The sequence below is a fragment of the Python bivittatus genome, unplaced genomic scaffold, assembly GCF_059951505.1.
Source record: "Python bivittatus isolate LINGU-HERP-01145 unplaced genomic scaffold, Pbiv_v1 ctg000070_np1212, whole genome shotgun sequence".
Lineage (NCBI taxonomy): Eukaryota > Metazoa > Chordata > Lepidosauria > Squamata > Pythonidae > Python > Python bivittatus.
Genome location: NW_028277034.1, coordinates 14,352,641 through 14,377,426, shown reverse-complemented (window position 1 = coordinate 14,377,426; position 24,786 = coordinate 14,352,641). Strand labels below are relative to the sequence as shown.

Sequence of the window (24,786 nt, the reverse complement as noted above, 5' to 3'; positions counted from 1 at the left end):
AAAAACAGGTCTTTGATTAAATATTTATCATTATAGATCATTTTCTGCATGCAAACCATCAGCCTATCTTCAGATAGCTCTTATTCAAAATCTTAAGGAGCACTTTGTAACCTAATCTGCTTGCAGCAGATTTTTATTCAGTAAAAAGTCATTCAAAATGTGTTTGCTATATCATATTATATTGATATATTGTATGTTTAAAAGCTTGTAAATCAATATATGCTTTCTTTTGGCCTTTGATCAATGTTTGAAGCTATATTTGTTATATTTCCTTACATAGTCTTACACGATATGTATTCACCTAAATATTTCCCTACAAAATCAAAATTGGCAAAGTTAACCACCCAAAGAAATAAATTAGTATTAATGGTCACATTCCTACAATACTGAGCAACAGATTCAAATTTCAAATTGGGAAAATTGATAATCTTTAAAGAAAATTAATTTTGAAGAAAATGACAATGATTCAGTATGACACAATAGTAGAAATATAATACTAGGGCAGTGGTATAGCTCACTAGCTGGGCATGTGTTTTATATCTGGAATGTCTGCAGCATCTCCAAATAGGCTAGAAAAACATGTTCAAAAATTGAAATGACTTCACCAGTCAGGGTGAGCTCGGGATAGAAACCTCAGTTCGCATTAGCCCTAGCTAACATGGCTAGTGGCAAGATACTGTGAGAATTACAGTTCAAAACTTTAGGAAGGCATGACATTATTTGCTCTTGATGAATGGACTCCTGATAAGATTGTTTCCTATTCTCTAGTGTTTGAGATTCCTCAGCATCATTCCACAGATTCCACAGTATCCTGTATGCCTAAGTTAGATGGGGAACTTGTGTACTAGAGCTATTAGATAGTTCAGATAAATATTCTGGAACATCTTACATTCAGAATGCAGTGTAAAATATATCTATTTCAGTTTTGATCGTATTTCTACAACCATGTGAATTGGTTAAAAAAAACTGCTGGGGCTTCAATTTTATATTAGTCTGAGGAAAGAAAATTCTTATCCTTAAACATAGACATCAGAGTTTTGTACATAGTTCATCTAAAATTTGGTCTGCCAGACTGTTGAAAGGATCTGAACTTGACTTTAAAAAATGGTCCTTTCTGAAAAGTGATATTTGCAGAGAGCAGGGATCTATCTTAATAGGATTAACCTCAAAATAATTAATTTTTATGGCCATAATTTAAATATTTTTGGTACACTTCATGATTTCCTAAACCAAAGTGCTCTCATTATTTACGGTTTTTGATAATTGGGGTTAGGGTTAGGGTTAGGGTTGATTTTAAGGAAATTATTCCAATTTCATGTAAGAAACTCAATTTTCTGATTGTTTATTTATTTTTATTCAGTTTGATACTGCCCAATTCCAAGTGACTCTGGGCAGCTCATGATATATTAAACAAGATAAAAACAATATAAGAAACAACATACAACAAAAACCGAAACCAGAAAAGGAAAAAAAATAACAAGATGGTGAACTTGGCAGACACTTTAAAACATTCCACCAATGTCTAACAGCGAGGGGGGCTGATTTTGGAGTTGTTTCTGGTTATAATATTAATTTAAATCAATGCCTTTGGGGATTACTTTTTTTAATAGTAATTTTATTAAAAATTACAATTACAAAGGGAAAAACTAATACAAACTAAAAAAAAAATAATAAAAAGAAAAAATAGAAAGTGCAGAAAAGGAAAAATAGGAAAAAAAGAAAAAAGAAAAATAAGGATATAGTAAAGAAAAATTAAAATATATAAAGAAATTACTTCCCTCTTCATCACAACTATAAACAATTTTATTAATTTATCACCTTCTCTTAAAATACAACAAATGATCTCTTCTTCCCATATTCCATATCTTATCTATAAACAAATCCTTAAAACCTCGTCATTTCAGTCCTGATCAGTAAAAGTCCATTAAGGGTTACCAGAGATGACAACATAACTATTTTAACCTTGATCAAATAAACCAACTTTATATTCCTTTTACTTTTAACAATCTTGATCTTTAGTCCCCTCAAATAATGTCCTAAAACTTTATTTCTTTTCATTTTTTCTTTGTCAGTTTTCACAAAATTCTTCAAAGCTTTAACAAACTTCTTTTGTAAATCCAATATAGGAAAATTATGCAGGTTACTCTCTTGGTTTGTTATTTGTATATCCCTTTTAATTATTAAGACATCAGCCAGTTTCTTTTGTATGTCCAGCGTAACACCTTTTTCCATGTCATTCTTGTAGTCTGTCATTTTAAAATCCACTTTCAGATCAATCTCAATGATCTGGTCAGGTAGAACCTGTTCTTCTTCCATAACATCTTTTAAACACATTCTATCTATAGAGGCAGACACTCTTAAAATTAACTTCTGGGTCCATTGCTCAAAAATATCCTTCAGTGTGTCCAATGTTAAAATATTTTGCTCCATTCTGTATTAGTAAGTCAAATGTAAGTGGTGTTCTCCTTTAATTGTAATCTTTAGTTCCTTCTGGTTCCCTGTAGTGTCCAACCTTCAAAGTCTCATCCTATCTTTTTTTTTTTTTAAGAGCATTCAAAACAAAAGCATTTTCCCATGGGAAGGATTCTTATAATTAATTTCAAAATCTTATTTCAAATCCATCTGGACTTAGTCCATTTGTAACTTTACAAAATCAAAGTTCTAATCACAATTTTTCTGTTTATTCCAACTATTTAAACCCCTTAAACTCGTACTTGTGTCACTAAGGATTGAAGGAAACTTGTCGATCCAAAGGTTCCTTATAGCTGAAAAGCAGTTAACAAGCAATTTCCAAAAGTGATTACAAGAACCCAGTGTCCTTTTGAAGGCTCTGACTGTCGTTTGAGCATGATGGCTATTCCTGTGTCTCCCAGAGCTCTAAACCCACTGGAGATCACTGTCTTGTGGGCAATCTCAAGTCCTCTCCTTGTCTGGAGAAGAATTACGAAGAGATGGTCTGTTCACCAGCTCTTCTTCCACAGCTGTTGGTTCCGCTACTAATGGAGCCATCTTCAGTTCGCCATTTCTTCCTTGGAAGTCCCTTTGGGGATTACTAAATTGTGAAAATCCATTTTATCTGGATAATTTTGATGGTGACTGTAACTAATATATTATTTTGAGTTGAAAATAATCAGATTTATCTCAGATGATTAAACTGGATTTAAATAAATTGCCGTTAGAAAAAGCAATAGTCTGGATATATCCAAGAGTTTAAAATAGCAATAGTCTAAATAATTAGGTAAAGCCAATAATTTAAAAGTAGTTTTGCCAAATAACTTATGCTTTATGTGGTATTCCTGAAATGTATTTTCAAAAAGGTAATGTATTATTTCAGACATTTATTTCTCAAAAATCTATCTTTAGTTTTTCACTCATGAAGTTTCAACTGTCAAAAGGTGGGTGGGGATTTAATTTTGTAGATTTTATACCCTAAGGCATATCTTTCTTGGATTGGAGGATTATTTAGAAATTTGATTTGGATATAACTTAAATGTATGTTTTCTGATTTTATCCTTATAAATAAATATAATTTAATTGTATATGACATGAATATATATGTAAGATTATAGATTTGATTAATACAAAGAATACTTATTTTTTCTTTTTTTCGTATGTGTGTGTGTATAAAAAAACAAAAATAATATAAATACTAAAGTACTAATCTTGTGAAGAGTGTAATATACAAGATGATTGTGTAAATTAAGAAAATTGCAAGCATACCAAACAATAGAATAGTAAGAAATGTTAGGAAAGCTTGCATGTATAAGTGTTTGGCAACAGCTTTAGACTTTGTAATTTCTTCAGTTTTTTTCAAGCTAGTATTTAAAAGGAATAATGGGTTAGCACTCATATTCTTAAGAAAGATGCCTTACTGCTTCTCTATTATGGAGGGACTGTTTCCTGGATTGGACTCATTAGTATAATTTATAAATCAATCCCTGTTGCTTTCTGGGTGTTCTTGGCTACCATTAATATGGCTACCAGAGTCATCACATCCAGAGGCAGAGGTTATAGTCCCACATATTTGAATGGCACCAGGTAGGCAAAGCTGAATAAATCATTGTTTTGATTTTGATTCCATACCTGCAACTTGCTTAAGCTATTTGCAATAGTAAATTCAGTGTGTTGTAGGATGGTGAGCAAAAACATGAAAATGCTGAAAACCATATAAGCCAAAGGTTTTTTTTTTTTAAAGTGTCTAGCCATGGAAAGTTTATTTACCTTTTGTGTCCCAAATGTCAAGAATATGTGACATTTGGAGGGTGGGGGAAAGGGAAATTCTATGGACATATTGCTTTCATTTTCAATAAATGCATTTAGGAATCTATTTCTCTACTCAGAACCTGCTTTTGGAGGGTTCCTAAATATATAGCTATATGGCTCTCTTCAGCTGCTTCATTGAATGCATGTAGGCTAGGGGAGCAGTACACAACATGTCCTAAAGATATTTTGAATGTCCATTCCCAGCCAGCAAGGCCAGTGGCAACTAACTGTGGAAATTATGCTGCAAAACATCTGGAAGATCCCTGTTCGCCTATTTCTGGATTAGAAGGGCTTCCTCCATGTTAGATGATCGCAGCTATAACATTTTCTTTTTTTAAAAAACTACTATTACAAAGCAAAGCTAAAGAAAAACTCTTTAACAACTCCCCTAACTAGTATACTTGCTAACTAGCAAGTAATGATCCAGAGAAGTTCATTAGTTATTCTAACTTTTAAGAATTCAGATACTGGTATCTTCTGATTAGCAATTCTCATGTAAAAGTGTGTTGCTGTTTTGTAACGTTTTTGTTATAAATATTGGTAAGTTATTTTCTGATTTGCTGCTTTTCCTTGTCTCTCACTCTGCATTGGGTATTGTTGAAAGGTGGTTCTGTGAAGGTAAAGAACTGCAAAATTCTCCTGATATTCAGATCTGTTCTGAAAGTGAAGGACTCCAGACACTCATTATAGCAGAAGCTTTTGAGGACGACACAGGGCGCTACTGTTGCCTGGCCTCCAATTCTCTTGGCTCCAGTTCTACTTCAGCAGAATTATTTGTTGAAGGTAAGTCATGGCAATAAAAAATGTAATGCATTGGGTTCTGTTGCTACCACCTTATTTATATCAAGAGCTCTAGCTTTCACAAGTGTATGGGTCTGCAGTCTATATCTGCATGTCTAAATTGCCAGTGTTGACTAAAAAGCCCGATGTTCTTGCTATAATTCTGCATTACTCTAATTAGTCCTTTTCAACAAGTTAGAATTAGACTTTTGAAAACTGTTTTTTAAACAAAAGCTGAAATGCTGTAAAACAGGGCAGGCTACTTTTTTTACATAGGAGGGTACACTGTTTATTTTTGAGCTCCAGGAACTGCTGGGGAGTGATGATGACAGTGATGATGTCATGTCTGCAGAGGCAGCGGGTCATATTTGATATTTTCAGAGTGTACTTTAGGCAGTCAAAGGGAATGGTTGTCATGAAGACTTGCCCATTGAAAAAAATGGCCTGACACAAAGCAACACCTTTCTATATGGCAAACTGGTTCCACTCCACCACCACTCATATTCCCTGTCAGTTACCAATTTCTTCTCAGTTTACAAAGTACTGAGCTAAAGACGCTATCATTTTTGTTTTCTAAGATATAGATTTTATATGGAACCCAAAGGTTTTATGAGAAACATACAATTCTAGCTTTTCAGAATGCTAATTTCTTTTTAATATGGTTTAATATTAAAATCTTTAAATAAAATAATTGAATGAGGGAAGGCTGGTGAGTATCAGAGTGCCATGGAAATTTCAACATTACTGAAATCATAGACATTTTCTTAAATATTCTGCTTAAAAACATGCAGCTGTGTATTACAGCTGTTGCTATCTCTGGTCATTCTGTTTCCTATTTCTCTGCAGGTGCCGGTTCCTCTGATTCTGATAGTGAACATTTCAGATCAAAATCTGGAGCCATGCCCCAGTAAGTTTACAAAGCAAACCCAACTATGTTGTGTTTAATGTTTCTATGGCCCTCCGAAAGGATAATTGCTAAGCTGTTCTGCTTCACATCTTCCTCCTCCAATCATTCTATGCAGGGAAAGAACTAACTAGCGTTAATCAATAATTAAGTCATGTTGATATATTGGATTGAACCTTGACCATAGGATGACTACAGGATAGATTTTGGCTCTGAGTCTATATTTTGAAAGCTTGTACCAGCTGGACTTTTTAGATGAGTGAGTTCTGAGCTAATCAAGTAGGTTTCGTACAGTTGTGTATCTCTTTTATGCATTTGTTTCAGTTGTATACTCAGTTCTGCTATTTCTGAAATTAAGTACAAGTATTAAACAGTTCCAACTGTTTAAATATTTCCAAATCTTTAATGAAAACTTTAAGAAGTCTTTCCCTTCTTTGTTTCTTGTGGTTGAAGACTCACGAAGACTAATTATTTCACATTCCCAAGATAGATTCCAAGCATATCAGTAAAATTATCTCTGTTATAATGTATGACTATTGTCTATGGAATAAATCAGAAAGATTTCCTAAAATACAAAGGTTTTTGATGGGGAAATATTAGGATTAGAGGTTCATTGCTGCACTGGAAAAATATTAAGCTGCAGTTTTCCGCTTACTGATGACACAGACAGTGGAAAATGTAGCTAATTGGTCACAGTTCCTAATCAGGATGGCCTGTACTAGATAACTCAGCTAATTTGAACAGCTCAGCAGGTACAAAAGTCATCACTTTTCTTTTCTCCATTGGAACAGAGGGATTGCTACTTCTAAATTGTATGTCTTAGAAGTGGGACACTGCAGTGATGAGGGTCCCTTCTTCAGTTTGAACTTTTCACAGCAAATGTGCTAAAGAGCAGATCTGTACCCACAGCCTTCATATAAGTAGTAGAACAGTAAATGTAACCATCAAACCTGGGGCTTAATGTGGAATGCCTGTTTAGAAATTATTTTTTAAAAGAAAGGTAAAGATTTGAGAAATAAGGGTGAAAGAAAAAGAAGCATTTGTTTTACTTTCAGATTTGTATCACAACATCAATTTGTCTAGCTTGGAGTAATTTTTAATATTAAAAGGCTAGCTAATGAAAGAATAAAGGTTCAGACTATTTGTTTTTTTCACATCGTTTGCTAAGAGCAGGAGGAAGAGGGCAAACAATTGGGGTTGGTGCATGTTCAGAGAAAGCAGGTTGTTAGTACTCCCAGGATGTTCCCCAAGGCTTCTTTATGTCAGTAATTACTTAATTAAATTTAAGTTAATGTATGTTAATTAGTGTTCCCATCCACTTCATTACTGAATAAGTAACACAGTGGAAGGTTACCACTGATCTTAGCGGTTGAATTAGTCATGAGAAAAGGCTCTGCAGGGTTCTTTTTCATGAAATGGGAAACATTTTATGGATGCACTAGCTGACCTTTCCCTCTCTCTCTTGATTTCTCCATTTATCCAGGGCTCAGAAGAAAAGCACTTCTGTTTCCTTAACAATTGGATCGTCAGCTCCAAAATCTGGAATTACTACAGCAGTAATCCAGCCTATCTCTGTGCCTAGCCAGCAGGTACATATACGTGCTAGTTTAAAGCATTAAAAGTTTATTAAATTAATAGTAACGTATAAATATATCCTGTAGCTATAAGAAGTTTCCTTCCTTTCAGCCTTGGATTCTTTTATTTGTGGTACATTTATTTTGTGATGTGCCCTTTTTGTTACAGTTAGTCTTTTTTGTTAGTCACCGTTTTGTTACAAGGTTCAGAATTGTGACAGCATTAAGGTATAGAATTTTTTTTAAGGGAACCTGGCAGACTACCTGCATTTGGGTATTTGCGTTCATTGACTGACTGTACAAAAAGAAAAATCAAGCCTTTTGTGGTAAATTTATTGTAGATGTATTCATTAGGTGCATAGAATTAAGTGTATTCTCATTTCCTGACATTTCCTGAAGAGCTTGATCATTTGTGTGATGAATATACAGGCTGCCCCAAAGACTGAGGACATTATGATTTAAAATACCCAGTTTTGTAAATTGTCTTCATTTTCTTCACATGCAGTGCCTTCTGCAAGCACATATTTTTCCATATTCTTCTTTAACTTAATTGCTTTCTTCACTGACATCCACATTCAAAATGTTTCTTCTCAAAAGCCTTTTTTAGAAAATCAAACCACCTACATTCAGTTCTCATTACCATTCGGAGGCTCATATAATATTTGAGCAGCTAGAGAACTACTATGTTCCTCCTTCACAATTCCAGATCAGACTGGAGAAAAACTGCAGCGTAGCACCTGTTCATACTAGCATTACTGTTCTGGAGATCAATGCTGACATAACTGGAGCTTGAAAGAAGCATATAATGCAGCTGTTTAATATCAGATGCTGTTTTTTGTCATGAGACCCTGAGTTTGACATTGATCTTTCTTTTTTCCAGGGATCATGATTTCAGTATTTGTTCAGACTTTCACAAACTATGGTATTAAATGGTAACCAGCAAAAGTTGTAGTCAATAACAACTGTTAACGATCTAAAATCAGAAATCCCAGAGATTTCATGGAAGTATATTCTTAGTAACATCAATATAAATTAAGGTTGGTTATTATATGTTGTCAAAGTGTGTCAAAAGCTCGGAACCACTTTTGAGAGGGGTGTATCAGCTGATAATAGATAATGTGTCCTCAAGTCAATGTCAGTTATTAGCCACATAAATAGATCTTTATGGTGAATTCAGTCTGAAATATTAATTTTAGTATGCATGTGCTATATTCACAGAAAAAAAGATAAAAATGAGAATAAAATATACTTTATGTTACTGCTTATATTGCAGATACTTTCTATTATTAATGGTGCAGATATGCTTTAAAAATGTCTGTATGTAATGTTTTTTTCAGGTCCAAAGTCCTACTTCATACCTCTGCAGATTAGATGGATCGAAGCCTAGTCATGCTGCACCTATTTTTACAAAGGTCTGCTTTCTCTACTAATATTCCATCCTGAAACCATGTGCTATGGATAATTTAAAGCCTATAAAACGTAGTAAACCGGTAGTGATTCCTTGTCTGCAGATTTCCCCAATGGGGTTCTAGTAGCATACCTAGGAATTATGGGGATTGAAAAATGGCACATCTGGAAGGCAACAGGATTGGAAGGGTGATTTACACTATGGTCAGAAGTGTTTCTTTCAGAAATGCTTTTTTTCTGTAATGTTTACCTTCTGTTACTTGCACTACATAAGGTGAGATGAGCTAGTCCTGGACTGCATGCAGCCCTCTAGCATCTCAAGCTTGGGCAACTGAATTTAGTAAAATTTGGTACAATATTATGGTACCATTTTTATACATGATACATTTTGTGTGTGTGTTTTTACAAAATTAAGAGCTGGAACAAAGGTAGAAGGCTCTGGGAGACAAATTGTCCTAACCCCCACCCTTAAATCTTCCACAAACTCTGAACAACATCCCCAAATCAGGCTGCAAAATGGTTTCAGGACCTTAAGAGATTGAGGTGGAAATGTGAGGGTTTTAGGATTCAAGTCACTTCTGTTACCACCATTTAACCTCCATAAATCAAAACAGAAAGCTAGAAAAATTAGAGTTACTGTAACTTATTCCACTCACTTTTTATTTTCCAAATTACCATTTTTGCATGTTTTTGAAAATAAAATATTTGGATAATGCACAAGGACTTATACATAAAATAATTGCTATCAGTGAAAAGGTGCTGTATACATAACATCTTTTCTTCATAGTAGTACTTTGTTTTCTAAAGCCAAAAATGGAAAAAGTGTTGGAAAAACACATGAGGGTTGGTGTAGAGTATGGAGATGGCCTTGAAGAAGGAATTCAGGTACCATTGTGTAAACATCAGCTTAGGCTGGATAGGCAGGAGAGGATCTGGAAAAACTTCAGCATTGCCTTGCTTTAATTCACTTCAGTATAAGAGTGGAGGGAAATAATTTCCATCAGGCTTTCAAGATTCTGTTATTATATATTATGACTTTATAGTTATACTATATAGTGTAACTGTACTTTATAGTTCCAGTAGTTCATGTGGTTTCTGTTTCCTGACCTGGTCTACCTCAAAGGGCCAACAGTTACAAATGGTAGATGACAGTTGTTTTGGATCTCCCATGAAGTTTCATAAAGGAAGTACATCAGTTGCATAACAAAAAGCATTGTCTGGAAATACCCATTGTTATAAACTACTGCATGCTTCTGCACATTAAACTTTCATTTCCTAGTGTTCAGATACCATCTTATGAAATAGTTGTGTTTTTTTCTTGGTAAGATAATAGCTTGCCAATGTTGATGTTACTTTTCCTGGTAGAAGTGTCTGTTCTTTCATTAGCTTATTTGTATAACAAACTTTCAGGAGCTTCAAAATTCAACAGCAAGTGAAGGACAAGTAGTTGTACTTGAGTGTAGAGTAAGAGGAGCACCTCCCTTGCATGTTCTTTGGTTTCGCCAAGGGGTTGAAATTCACGATTCCCCAGACTTCCGAATTCTACAGAAAAGTAAGTGGCAGATTGCTTTTTCATTGAAATAGAAATGGAGTAAAAATATACAAATGTGAAATGATTGATTGTTTCTAACTGTATTCTGAATTTGAAGTTATGTTGTTCATTTACCAGAGTCCATTTGTGTTGGAACAGGTTATAAACGTTACTAAATAAATAAATAACAATGAATTGACTTGAGATACAGTTTATAAAGAGTATTCTTTCTTTGTTTCATTTGTAATTATCATATTACCCAGTAGTTTTGTTATCACGTTATCAAATTCTATAAAGCTTTTTACCTTTGCATATTTACATTTCTAATGCATTTTGTTCTTCTTCTGTTCCCTATCCTGTGTTTTGGATGATGTCATAAGCAGAACCACGTTCTGCAGCAGAACCTGGTAAGCATCACATGTTTAAAAGAATTGATTTCTTGTGTTTGTGTTGCAGTTAAATAGTGCAGTATTTTGTATGGGGCTAGTTAACGGGCAATTCTTTTGAAACCAGCTTGTTCTTTATCATGTACTTCTGACTTTGCAATCCTGTGCTTTAGGTCAGTTTTTTTATTAGTGGAACCTCAGCAAACCTAATGTAGACAGCCTTACTCAATAAACTTTTTTCATTCTCAGAAAATGTTGGTTGAAAGCTGCTTAATCTCCACGATTTAAGCACTGAGATTCTGGTGGTTTGCTGTCAGAGTTACTAGACTGACAAAGTACAAATTTTCCAGTTATTAAATCTATCCTAAGTGAAATGTAAATATAGCTATCATCTTTTTTTAAAAAAAAATCCTAACTCAGTATTCTCTTTGAGAGTACCTACAGGTTAGAAACATCTGGGAGTTGGGAGGTCATGGTCAATATGGGAAAGGAAGTTCTTATTTATGTTATTTTTGCAGTACACTCTGGAATTCAGTAATTAAAAGTTATATTCTCCTGCTTATGATGCTACAGTTTATACTTCTCATCTTGGCCTTACGGTAAGGGTGGATAATGTTGGCTATTCCAGATGATGGTGAACTACTATTCCCAACATCCATCATTACAGTATTGGCCACACCTGAGGCTGCTGGGAATTATATTTCAGTACTTGTCTGGTGCCTCTAGAGATGTTAGAATTACAAATCCCAGAATTCCCCAGTACATCAGAAAGATACTAGGTGAACACTGCTGTAGACTGTTGACAGGACAAGGAATATTAGCTTTTCAGGTTTAGCACTTAAATCAGCTGATGTCCGTTTCCAAAAGTAAGTCTAAATACAAAGAAATGATCTCAGAAATATTAATTTCTTTGGGGATGGGGTTAAACTGTCTCAACTCTGGAGCTTGCTCTTTCAAATAACAGCTTCAAAAGAATTACAGACTAAAATACAGATTACAGCAATATTACAGTTCACAGTGTTTGTTGAATTCTCTGTTCCATTCCCAGTATTTTTTTACTGAAGGTACATGTTAAACTAGTGTAATAAATAGGAAAGAGGACAGTTTTTATCTATACATCTCTAATACATGACATTTGTAATCTGCGTCCCCAAAATCTCAGTTGGCTGCATGCTAACAGGTTAGGCAGTATGGAGTCAAAAGCAGAAGAAGGGGAGAAAAGTATGCTTTGGAGATCCAGGCAGTTGAAAAACTATGAAACAGGTTTTTCTTGTCATTTCTAAGTTCTATCTGCTTAATGTGTTTTACACTCCTTTCTTTGTCTAGACGGAAATCAGCCTGCAACACAAATCTCTTCAGACTGTTTGGAAAATTAATAGCCAGTCAAATTACTCAAGGCCAACATCACAGTTTGTCAAATGACCTGCTCAGTACTATGTTATTTTGACATTTTGACTTTATGTTGATTGACTCCTTCAAAGAACAGTTCCTTTAAGGAAGGAGGAAAAGAGACCTGCAGAATCATTTGCCAGCTGCTGATGCTTTAGCCATTACTCAGCTGTCTGGAAGCAGCCACAAAGAATATTCAATTTCTTTAAAACAATTGTCTTTTGATATGTAAAAAATACTATATTCAATATCTTTTTCTTTTTTTTGGTCTGTGATTAGGGATTTGCTAAACATGAAAAACTTTCAGAACACAATTGAATTATTTATTTCATTAGATTTAGATTGTGGACATACACACAGAGAAACCTTCTTTTTTTAATTGTTTCCCAACTTTTTGTCAAACTCCACTATTCTTTGAGTTTGTTCTGGTTCCCTGCATCTAGAAAAGGAACCTGAGCAAACAAAATTTGTAACTTAACTGCAAAACTTGTTTAACCAGCTGTCTCTGTAGCTTCCATGCTCCTATTAGCGTCATTCTGCATACTGAGAATTCCGTTGTTGCAGACCCAATGTATTTTGGAGAATTTGAAGTTGGGAAAAGCTAATGAAAGTCTTTCTCATGTCAGTTCTATCCCAGTCTTTGAGAGGAGCGAGTCAAGTTCTTCCTGTGCTGGTCAGCATTCCATATTGCAGGATGGAGTCATGCTTGCATGGAACATAAGAAAAATAGTATAAGTCATTAAACTGCAGTGTACTTGTTAAGGTAGATAAGAAAAAGGGCAATTGCAGAATGAGATAAATAGAATTGTGTAAGCAATCTTATTGTAGGGTTCTTGAGATGGAAGCATTCTATTGCTGTATGTGGTCAAAAAGGAACTGAATCCAGAAGCTAGTAGATGATCATTTCAGACTCTTACTGAGTTCAAATATTGTAGAATTGGCCAAGAAACTCTGCTTGGCTGTTGAGGCTGCATTGCCAACAATAGTGGGTAGGCGTAAGTCAAAACAATTTCATTTATTTTCCAATAAAAGGTAATTAATGAAATTACTGTCCAGGCATACATATACTGTTGTGCTTATATCACATTCAAAATTTTGCACTTTTTAAGAAGCCTGTGGATAATTCAGAACTTGTTAAAAGTACTAAACTGATACAGATTCCTTTACTACAGCCTTCTCCAGTGTGGTGTAAGTATATCTGTAAATTATATGAGTTGAATCCACCATATCTAAAAAAAAAAAAAAAGACACCAGGTTGGGAAGGGAGAGTGTTATACTGTAATATGAGTTGTTTGATTTTGGCTTGTATTTTGTATGTACTTAGACAATTGTGATTTGTTCAGTGATTCATACTTAGTAAAACGTGGTAACAGAATAAAACTTAATAAAAAACAGCTAACAGAAATGTGATCAGTGCAAATAAGTTACTGCTGCTAGATCAGTCACAGTGGGGATCTTCACTTACTGTTTTATTCAGATTTTCTGCACTTACAGTAGAGTTAAAGAAGCTGTATTGTTTAGGTATGAGATAATCAAATATACATATCAGCAAAGATGACCCACAAGAAGATGTAAGAGAACTGTGGGCATGTTTAGCAGATTTAGGTAATACATATTTCTGTACTAACTCTTTTTTGTAGCATCAGCATAAGCTGCATTTAAAAAGAATTCATAGAATCCTGCTTTTCCTTTCTCAGTTGCTTAGTGCATTGGCTGTCTCCAACTGACCTGTTTCTATTTCTTTGTCTACCTTCTCACACAGAGAAGGTCTTTCCTTCAGGAAGGGGAATAGTTCACCAAATCAATGAGATTGAAGAACGAATGTGTTGCCTGATAAAGACATCAGAAGTACAAAATAGCTTGGAGAGCTGAAGCAGCATTTTTAAGATAACAAAACAGAGTTAGAATGATAGGAAATAGAAGGCTAAAGAATAAGAATGGAAACTTCCCTAAATAAGTCCCTAAAACAGCAAAATTGATTTTTCTCTGATTTCTTAAAAATATGTTTTGCTGTTTCCTTTACTTTTGCACGTCAGCCAACCTGTTTAGAATCTCATGCTTTTTTTTCTTTTTTCGTTTTTTGGGGAAAATGCGTCATTATTTTTGGAATCATGCCCTTGTGAAATTAAACAAATACATCTCTTTGATTAAAGGGGCTTCCTTACTTTATGTTGCCTCTGAATAAGCCCAGTTTGCTTTCAAGTACATTATAACTCTGTGCTTAGAGTTATAATGTACTTGACTTCAGATCACTGAGGCAGCCTTCTGCAATCTGGTACCTTCAAGATATATTGGATTACAATTCCTGTCATTCCACTTAGCATAGCCATTATTATGCTGATTGGGGATTCTGAAAGTCATTGCCTGGTACACTTGGAAGACATAAGATTGGGGGGGGACTGATAAAGTAAGATCAAGATTAATCCTAATTTCACCAGCATCTGCTCCATAATCTGCAGTTTGAAAGTTAAAGTAGTAGAAGTACCTATATATCTTGGAAGAACAAAGGGCATATGGGCAAGCAGCAATTGTCCAAACCTTTACATCCAAAGAATGAAAAAGGGTTAATTCTACCCCCAGTACTGCTGGAAGCTGGGTGGGCTGCTTGAACAAGGTAGTGTAGATCTGAGGAGCAATAGTTGAAACTGAATGTTAAAGGATGCTTAGACCATGTTCCTATTAAGAAATGAATGGTTTAGCAAAATCCTTCAAACCTTTAATTTGCATTTTGATGGTATAAAACAGATTAAAAATTCTACCATCTCTGATTCCAATACTGTTCATGTTAAAATATCTTTAGCTCAACATTGATCACTTAATAGTTCATTTTTATTTACTATACTTGGATTACATATTCTTTGTAATGAATTCAAAGGGATATATGTTCTTTCCCTGCACACTTACTGTAAATTTTGCAACAGCTTTGTGAAGTCAAAATGTGGTTAACAGATACATTCAGTGAGTGGATAGATTAACTAGAACTCCCTAGTTTGAACCGCAAGCACTGGATCATCTCAGTCTAGAAATGCTTCCTTTGAACTGACATGAATTCATTCACTCCATTCAGGTATTCAGTATTTAGAATCAATTTATGGTTCAGTCGTTAAGTCGTGTATGACTCTTCATGACCCCATGAACCATATCGTGCCAGGCCATCCTGTCCTTCACTGCCTCCCTGAGTTTGCTCAGTTTCATGCTCATTGCTTCAGTGATGCTATCTAACCATCTCATCCTCTGCCATCCCCTCCTTCTTTTGCCTTCAATCTTTCCCAGCATCAGGGTCTTTTCCAAAGAGTCCTCTCTTCGCATTAGGTGACCAAAGTATCTGAGCTTGAGCTTCATTATCAATCCTTCCAATGAGCAATCAGGGTTGATTTCCTTTAAGATTGACTGGTTTGACCTCCTAGCAGTCCAGGGACTCTTAAGAGTCTTCTCCAGCACCACAGTTCAAAGGCATCAGTTCTTCTTTATGGTCCAGCTCTCACAGCCATACATTACTACTGGAAAAACCATAGCTTTGACTATGCGGATCTTTGTCGGCAAGGTGACATCTCTTTTTAATATGCTATCTAGGTTTGCCATAGCTTTCCTCCCAAGGAGCAAGCGTCTTTTAATTTCATGGCTGCAGTCTCCGTCTGCGGTGATCTTGGAGCCCAAATAAATGAAGTCTGTTACTGCTTCCATTTCTACCCCTTCTATTTGCCAGGAATTGATGGGTCCAGATGCCATGATCTTAGTTTTTTTAATGTTGAGTTTCAAGCCAGCTTTTGCGCCCTCCTCTTTCACCCTCATCAAGAGGCTCTTTAGTTCTTCTTCACTTTCTGCCATTAGGGTGGTATCGTCTGCACATCTGAGGTTGTTGATGTTTCTCCCTGCAATCTTAATTCCAGCCTGTGATTCTTCCAGCCTGGTATTTCTCATGATGTACTCTGCATATAAGTTAAATAAGCAGGGTGACAGTATACAGCCTTGTCGTACTCCTTTCCCTATTTTGAACCAATCGGTTGTTCCATGACCGGTTCCAACTGTTGCTTCTTGGCCCGCATACAGATTTCTCAGGAGGCAGGTAGGGTGGTCTGGTACCCCCATATGTTTAAGAATTTGCCACAGTTTGTTGTGATCCACACAGTCGAAGGCTTTTGCATAGTCAATGAACCAGAAGTAGTTTTTCTGGAACTCTCATGCTTTCTCCATGATCCAGTGAATGTTGGCAATTTGATCTCTAGTTCATGTGCCTCTTCGAAATCCAGCTTGTACATCTGGTAGTTCTCAGTTCATATGCTACTGAAGCCTAGCTTGTAGGATTTTGAGCATAACCTTGCTAGCGTGTGAAATGAGCGCAATTGTGCGATAGTTTGATCATTCTTTGGCATTGCCCTTCTTTGGAATTGGAACGTAAACTGACCTTTTCCAATCCCATGGCCGCTGTTGCGTTTTCCAAACTTGCTGGCATATTGAGTGCAGCACTTTAACAGCATCATCTTTTAGTATTTTAAATAACTCAGCTGGAATACTGTCATCTCCACTAGTTTTGTTGTTAGTAATGCTTCCTAAGGCCCACTTGACTTCGCTCTCTAGGATGTCCGGCTCAAGGTCAGTAATCACACCAGCATGGACATCAAAGACATTAAGATCTTTCTTGTATAGTTCTTCTGTGTATTCTTGCCACCTCTTCTTAATCTCTTCTGCTTCTGTTAGGTCCCTGTCTTTTTGTCCTTTATCAAGCCCATCTTTGCACTAAACGTTCCTTTGATATCTCCAATTTTCTTGAAGAGATGTCTAGTCTTCCCCATTCTATTGTTTTCCTTGATTTCTTTGCATTGTTCATTTAAGAAGGCCTTCTTATCTCTCCTTGCTATTCTCTGGAAATCTGCATTCAGTTGCTTATATCTTTCCCTTTCACCCTTGCTTTTCGCATTCCTTCTTTCCACAGCTATTTGTAAAGCCTCATCAGACAGCCATTTTGCTTTCTTGCATTTCTTTTTCTTTGGGATAGTTTTAGTTGCTGCCTCCTGTACAGTGTTACGGACCTCTGTCCATAGTTCTTCAGGTACTCTTTCTACCAAATGTAATCCCCTAAATCTATTCATCACCTTCACTGTGTACTCACAAGGAATATGATCTAAGTCATACATGAGTGGTCTAGTGGTTTTCCCTGCGTTCTTCAATTTAAGCCTAAATTTTGCAGTAAGAAGCTCATGATCTGAGCCACAGTCAGCTCCTGGTCTTGCTTTTGCTGTCTGTATAGAGCTGCTCCATCTTTGGCTGCAAAGTATATAATCAATCTGGTTTCGGTATTGACCATCTGGTGATGTCCATGTGTAGAGTCATCTCTTGTGTTGTTGGAAAAGAGTGTTTGCTATGACCAGCTTGTTCTCTTGACAAAACTCTATTAGCCTTTGCCCTGCTTCAGTTTGTACTCCAAGGCCAAACTTGCCTGTTATTCTAATTATTCCTTGACTTCTTACTTTAGCATTCCAATCCCCTATGATGAAAAGGACATCTTTTTTTGGCGCTAGTTCTAGAAGGTGTTGTAGGTCTTCATAGAAGCAGTCAATTTCAGCTTCTTCGGCATCGGTGGTTGGGGCATAGACTTGGATTAATGTGATGTTGAATTATTTGCCTTGGATTCGCACTGAGATCATTCTGTCATTTTTGAGGTTGTACCCCATTACTGCCTTTCCCACTCTCTTATTGACTATGAGTGCTGCTGCATTTCTTCTAAGGGTTTCTTGCCCACAGTAGTAGATATAATGGTCACCTGAATTAAATTCACCCATTCCCGTCGATTTTAATTCACTGATTCCCAAGATGTCGATGTTCAATCTTGTCATCTTATGTTTGACCACATCCAGGTTGCCTTGGTTCATAGATCTTACATTCCAGGTACCTATACAATATTTTTCTTTACAGCATCAGACCTTCTTTTCACTTCCAGATACATCCACAGCTGAACGTCCTTTCGGCTTTGGCCCAGCCGCTTCACTCCTCCTGGAGCTACTTGGAATTGCCCTCCGCTCTTTCCCAGTAGCATATTGGACACCTTCCGACCTGAGAGACTCATCTTCCGGCATCATATCTTTTAGCCTTTTGACATTGTCCATGGGGTTTTCTTGGCAAGGATACTGGAGTGGGTTGCCATTTCCTTCTTCATTGGATCACATTTTGTCAGAACTCTCTGTCATGACCTGTCCGTCTTGGGTGGCCCTGCACGGTATAGCTTATGGCTTCACTGAGTTACGCAAGTCCCTTCACCATGACAAGGGAGTGATCCATGAAGGGGTTAGAATCAATATTTTAATATTATGGATAGTCCTCTTGCTGTGGTAATGTCTGCAAATGGGAAGCCTGCATGTACACAGCTATAGCTGTAAATATGTAGGCTTTCCTTCTGCAGATAGTCACTAAATGTGTGACTACTTGTTGGAACCAGTGTCATCTGAGTGATGTTGGCAGGGACAGATATAATTGGAATACTCATGTGGTGAACTTTCTGTGCTTAGTGTAACATTTAACTCTGGCTTCAGTTGCTTTGTGATGTTCAGAGCTGATGTATAACTGATGAGATGGTTTTGCTTTTTGTAAGGTCCAAAGATAGTTCTATAATACCTGTTACAAACAGGAATGTGGTGTTTCTGTATTGTAAAGTTTGTGCATCTCCTAGTTCAATAAGAATGAGGAGTGGTTTTTGAGATATCTTTCAAATGCTGTAACTTTCTTTAAGCCGCTTTTCTGCAGTGCAGTCAGATCTAGCTGTGCATGAAAGCGTTCATAAATCTGTGACCCTGGCCATGTGCGAAGAATTTCAGAATAACTTGTATATCTACTATGATTATTGCTATGCAGTGGCCATTACAGGCCAAATGTGAGGCAGCTACCTCTCATGGTAGATTCTACATATTATGAAAGACAGCAAATTGTTGATTACGTAGTTATATCTAGGGAAATAGGATTATCTGCCTTGGGTGCTAACAGAATTTGGCTGTTTTGGGGTATTGTGCAGCTTGCCTTGAATGAGAGAGGAACTCAGCAAAATATTTTGGGGGTACTTGTGTGTTTTGTACAGAAGGACTAAATATCCGTAGTGTAGTACTGCTGCCTCAAATCATGCTCTCTCCCAGCCCCTAAGTAAAACTACCTAGCTATGAAGATTTAATTGAAGCAATAGCTGAATTTCCATTTTCAGCCATGAAATTCATAAGCAATGTGTGTTGGACTAAGCTTAGTTGCTGATCACCTGAACTATTTGATTGTTGCTGTTTGACTTTTTGACTTTTTATTCACTTTTGTTTCTTCGTTTCTGTTTGATTTGAAAATTTCCATCTTCCTGTGAGCATAATAAAACAGACCGTGCATATAATTCTTCTTTAGCTTTCATGGAAATATCTCTTAATATCACGTACTCTCTGTGGCTGGGTAATTGGTAAAATGCAACCATAATTAGTCACATTGCTTAATATGCTATATCAGCAAGTTCTATTCTGTCGTGGAACCTTAAATTATTTGTTTGTATATTTTCATTGGCATAAATTTACAAATTGTTTGAAGTTGGGATTTTTTGTAGATGTATACGTGGAAAAGAAGATACGTTTTTCCCTATGTTCAGTGCAAACACACTGTGATCCCTAAGTCCTGTTCCAGGTCGTGTGCCTGCTCCAAGTTCCGTCAGTTCAAAATCTGGAGCATGTCCAGAAGTTTGGGGCATAGTGAACAGCAGGGTTTTGAAACTTATCAAGGTCTGAGGAGATGACTATATGGCAGGGAAGTGATTAAAAAGTCCTCTGACCCTACTGCCATCAAGCAATTGCTGGGAAAGAAGAGTCGGGTTCTTTAAACACCCACCACAATATTTAAAGAAATATGTGTTCCCCCACTTTTGGGGGGAGAGGTGGGGGGAGCCTGCCATTATCTGCTTGCCAAAAAGAGAAACACTTTGAAGTTCTTTGAAGAAAAAAAAGTCCAACCTGGGAAACAGATTTTTTTAAAAATCCTCTCTGCCTAGTTGCCATCTGTCCTAAAGATAAATTGCATTTACATTTAATCTAAAATGGAATAGCATATCTAAATACTTTTTTCTGTTGTATCCAAAGTAAGCCATTCCCACAGCAGAAGAAAGCATATGGAGCATATGGATTTCACTCTGTACAAGTTGTCTAAAAGAGGTTCCATCACAGGGCGGTTGGCTCATCCCTATTGTTTTGCTGTGGGATAGATAAACCTTTGGTCACCAAAGACCCCACTGGGCTGGGAAAACAATGCAGAGAAGCCAAGGTCATTACATTCTGTTTTTTTCTTGCACTATGAGTTCATGTGTTTTCCTTTTTAAAAAGGCAATGAAGAGTACACTAATATTTGACAATCATTATTAGTGGAAGCTTAGAGGGGATCACATAAGACCTGAGGCTTACAAGTCTTTCACCAGGTTCCAGTGGTGCAAAATAATACAGAAGGAAAAGAATAGGGGAAGAGTCAAAATCTCAAGCATCTACTAAATAAGTTTTATAGGCTCACCACATTAGGAATTATTTTTCTTCAGGGGCAAGACTAAGGAGAATGACCTTTTGTACAAAACTAATATTTAATACTGTTAAATTTTAAAATTGATCTTACGTTAAAATACCAATGAAAAATGAAAGTAATAAAAATTATATCTTAAAAGAAGTGGCTAAAACCCCATTAGTATAAAAACTAAATAAAATAAGACTGAAAAAGCACTTAGATTTTAAGTTTTTCAGACTTGGGGATGGTCTTGCATTATGGCCTCCTTGGACAGGTTAGAATGGTTATGGAAGTGGAATATAGTTTTGTTGGGTTTCATCTAGCCATTGAATTATTTTGTAGAATTTGCCATAGCCTTAATGACCTTCTCAGATCTGTTTTTACTGAGATGAAGTATTGTTGCCTGACAATAACCTGGTGCAAGTTTTTGGAGCTCCCACAGTGGAAGCTCACTTCAATGACCTCTCCCATCACTCCTTGCAGTAGGTGGGAACCTTCAGCAGGGATTTTCTATTCGCTTGCATTGGATGTGCAGACTTGTCCTGGGATAGGTAGTCCCGCAGATTCCCAGGCCCTGAGCCATACAGACTTTCACATGTAATGACCTTAATGGTTAAATAAAGCAAAACTGTTAATAGATGCATGTCTATTTTATAGAGTAGTGGCAGTGTTTTGAAGCTGGATCCATTTTTGTTTTTCTGTCAGTATGTTTGATAATTTACAAACATAGCATTCTGGTAAACTATATTGCCCCCATTTTAATTCCTGCAACTGGTAAATAATATTTCAGTTTTACATACACAGGAGTAGTTTTCACCCACTGTCTGGATGATATGTTTGGGGGCTTATGTATATTGACAATATTTGTACTTTAAGGCCATTGTTAAATAAAGCAAATAGTTGTATGGATTTAATAATTAGAGTTATGAAATTATTGTATATGTTTCTAAACAAAGGTATGGAAAAGATCGAGAGATTGTATTTTGGGATACAGATTTTAGCCCTTTCATAAATGAATAACAAGCTTGGATTTTGAGCAAATGACCACATCAGATACACTTGTCACCCAAATACCTAGGAGTCCTCTAGTTTTCCAGAATTGAGTCTCAGGTTACACATGCAGCTATTGGGGAAAAGGCTTTTATGTGCTGTCTCAAGAGCTGCCTGTCTAGTGCCCATCTGAACTGAGTTATTTTAACCAGATTTTTAAAGTTTATGGATGAGTATATAGTGAATAAATTGACTTAATCTTGTTTGGCATAATCTGTCTTAAAATGGTTATAATGGTGGGTACTTACATGTGTGTGTATTGTAAAATTACCATATGGATAATAGCCCTATAAGCCATTAGTGCTTCTGAATATTTGAGTATCTTGGGTAAGGAGAAGAATCAGTGCTGAAGCAGTCACAGGAAAAGCCAACTGAATTAAGTGTTGTTCCACATATTGTATTTCTTATCAGCATCCAATTCCAAACCAATTTTAAAGTAGTCTATATTTGCAGTAAAATAGCATAGTGCACTACAGCTATTAATTGCTTGTCATACACATCAATAACCCTTTGTATCTATAGTCAGCCTTCTTGATTTAGATGATATTATGTATCATAAAGTTGTTGTCAATTCTTAGTGACCACCTAGATTTTCTCCATGATGATCTGTCCCTGACCTGGTCTTTCTGGTCTTCCAATGGAGCACCTGTTGCCCCTGTAACTGAGTCCATCCACCTTGATGTTGGCTGTCCTCTTCTTCTCTTTCTTTCTACTCACTCACTTATTTGTTAAATTTATCCCCGCCCATTTCCCCCTAATGGGGGACTCTGGGCGGCTTACAACTGATTAAAACAATAAATAAAATACTGTTACATAAAATCTAAAGCTTTTCCCACTATTAGAGCCTTCTCTAGGGAGCTAGGTCTTCGCATAATATGTCCAAAGTAGGATAATGGTCATTTGTGCCTTGAGTAAGAACTCTGGGTTGATTAGATGATGATAGCTTTCAAATAACCATGCTTTAGAACTGTGCCTTTAATGTCCAGTAAATGGTTTAGGTATACTTTTATATGGAAAGAAGGAAGTGTACTTACAGCAATTTAGAAGTTAGAGTGGAGGACTAAGGTGCTTGTCAAGAAAGGCATCCTCCCAATATAGCATATCATTGTTGTGCTTTTCTCTATTTTTGTCCTAGAGCTAAGATTGAGACTAAATATTGTGCAGTCCCATAGCTAATCCTGTGAAGCTTGATGCAAAATTGTTATCTTTTTTTCCTATGCCCCTTTAGAGGAGATATGTACTTTGGTGATTGCAGAGACTTTTCCTGAAGATGCAGGGACCTTTGCATGTACAGCAAGCAATGATTATGGATCAGTCACAAGCACTGCCAAACTGACTGTGCTGTCAGGTATTTAGCAGTTTTTTGATGAGTTGTGTTGTGTACAGTGTAAATGAAACAAGGTGAAATGAAACTAGTTTGGCTCCAGCTGCACAGAGTAGTGTTGTATCTTCTGTTATCTTCCCACATCTTTTACTTTATATCTGGGTAAAAAGAATGTATAATGTTGACATGTCTAAGAGAATTCTGCATAATCCTCTAAAACTTTAGGAAGTAAAATTGGATTCATAATGGTGAATCCAAATGCCAGAAATACAGCTGCTAATTGTAAAGGGAGCAGAAATTTGACCTCTCTTTCAATTGGACTACAAACTGCAAAAATAAAATTATGTAAGAAATGCACCGACATAGTAAAAGCCTCAGTTATGCATTAGAGTATCTTGCTATTATGAGCATGCAACTATACTGAAATATGGTTCAAGATGAAACCAGTCTTTCCCATCCAAGGGGACTGAATTAAAACCCCCATGCTTTCCAGCCAGCGTTAAATGGTTCTGGATTTTCCTTTTAAGCCTGGTTCAGCTCGTGTCTTTTAAATTATGAAGAATTTAATAAGAATAAGAATTCTATATATTAATGATAAAACAACTACAGTTGGCAGTATGTTTCATTATGATAACTAGTCAAGAACATATTCCTATAAATGCTGGTTTCTGTAACTGCCAGTAAGGAATGTGCTGTGTGAACATTTGATATATTAGTACATTCAGTTAATTACAATAATTATTTCTTTCCCCCCCCCACTTATTTTTGTTTGTGTTCTACTGTGGGGGGGAGTTAATTAAAAGTATGATCAAATTTTAACATTAAGATTCTGAGGCTAGGTGGCAGCAGAGGCAAAATGGAAAAAATAAGTAACTCACATTAAAAGCAAAGAACAAAAACAAAACAGTAATTCTCCTGTGAGCATTAAATGTAAACCAGAAATGCATACAAAAGTCTTGGAATAAGTTGGTGTTTCTCATACACAGTGATCTGCGATGAACCCAAACAAGACTGATGCATACAATTCATTCATTTAGCCAGTATACTGAGCATTCATAAATCAATTACTGTTCTCAGCTAGCAATCACTTCCACTTATATCATGAACAATAGCAGTAAATAAATATTTATTTATGGTCCTTACATCAGTTCAAATATTCATGAGAACTTGAGAATGGCTGTTCTTCTTGGCATAGCTGTTCAATGTAACTGACTACAACAGTGATCTCATTTTCAATGAACTAATACTCTAAATGTGAGGATAATTCAAAGAATGTGTTATCATTATAGTCTTTAACTATAATGTTGCACTGTTTTTTCCTTTCTATTTTAGCCAGTTCTGAAAGCTCCAAACATGATTTGTCAGTGAGAGTACAGAATGAGGATGACTTTCAACATTTCCCACCTCCACCTTCACATCTTGAGATTAGTTCTGTTGAGCTTCCTCCAAAGCATTCAGAGAGCTCCAAGATCAGTCATACTAGGTCAAATGTAGCAGCTTTTGAATTACAGCTTAACTCTGTGGAGAAGAAAACCAATGGAATTCATCCTACCCATGGAGTCAATGGCATCGTTAATGGCAACACCAAAACTGACAAATCTCCTCACCCTGGTGGCTTGCTTTCACCCACAAAAACACCACCACCTGTGCTTGCTAAACCAAAGCTGTGAGTAATCCTT

General features: G+C 36.2%; 1 protein-coding gene across 2 annotated transcripts in view; it reads left to right on the top strand.

The window, feature by feature from the left end:
• Positions 1–24,786, top strand: part of PALLD (palladin, cytoskeletal associated protein) — a 238,671-nt gene that overhangs the window by 89,678 nt on the left and 124,207 nt on the right. For both annotated transcript variants that reach the window (XM_088132480.1, XM_088132473.1), the window contains exons 3-10: positions 4,868–5,046; positions 5,890–5,950; positions 7,431–7,536; positions 8,859–8,933; positions 10,339–10,480; positions 10,843–10,866; positions 23,012–23,131; positions 24,440–24,773. In XM_088132480.1, the coding sequence (XP_087988606.1) occupies positions 4,868–5,046; positions 5,890–5,950; positions 7,431–7,536; positions 8,859–8,933; positions 10,339–10,480; positions 10,843–10,866; positions 23,012–23,131; positions 24,440–24,773 (1,041 nt within the window). The remainder of the gene's footprint in view (positions 1–4,867; positions 5,047–5,889; positions 5,951–7,430; positions 7,537–8,858; positions 8,934–10,338; positions 10,481–10,842; positions 10,867–23,011; positions 23,132–24,439; positions 24,774–24,786) is intronic.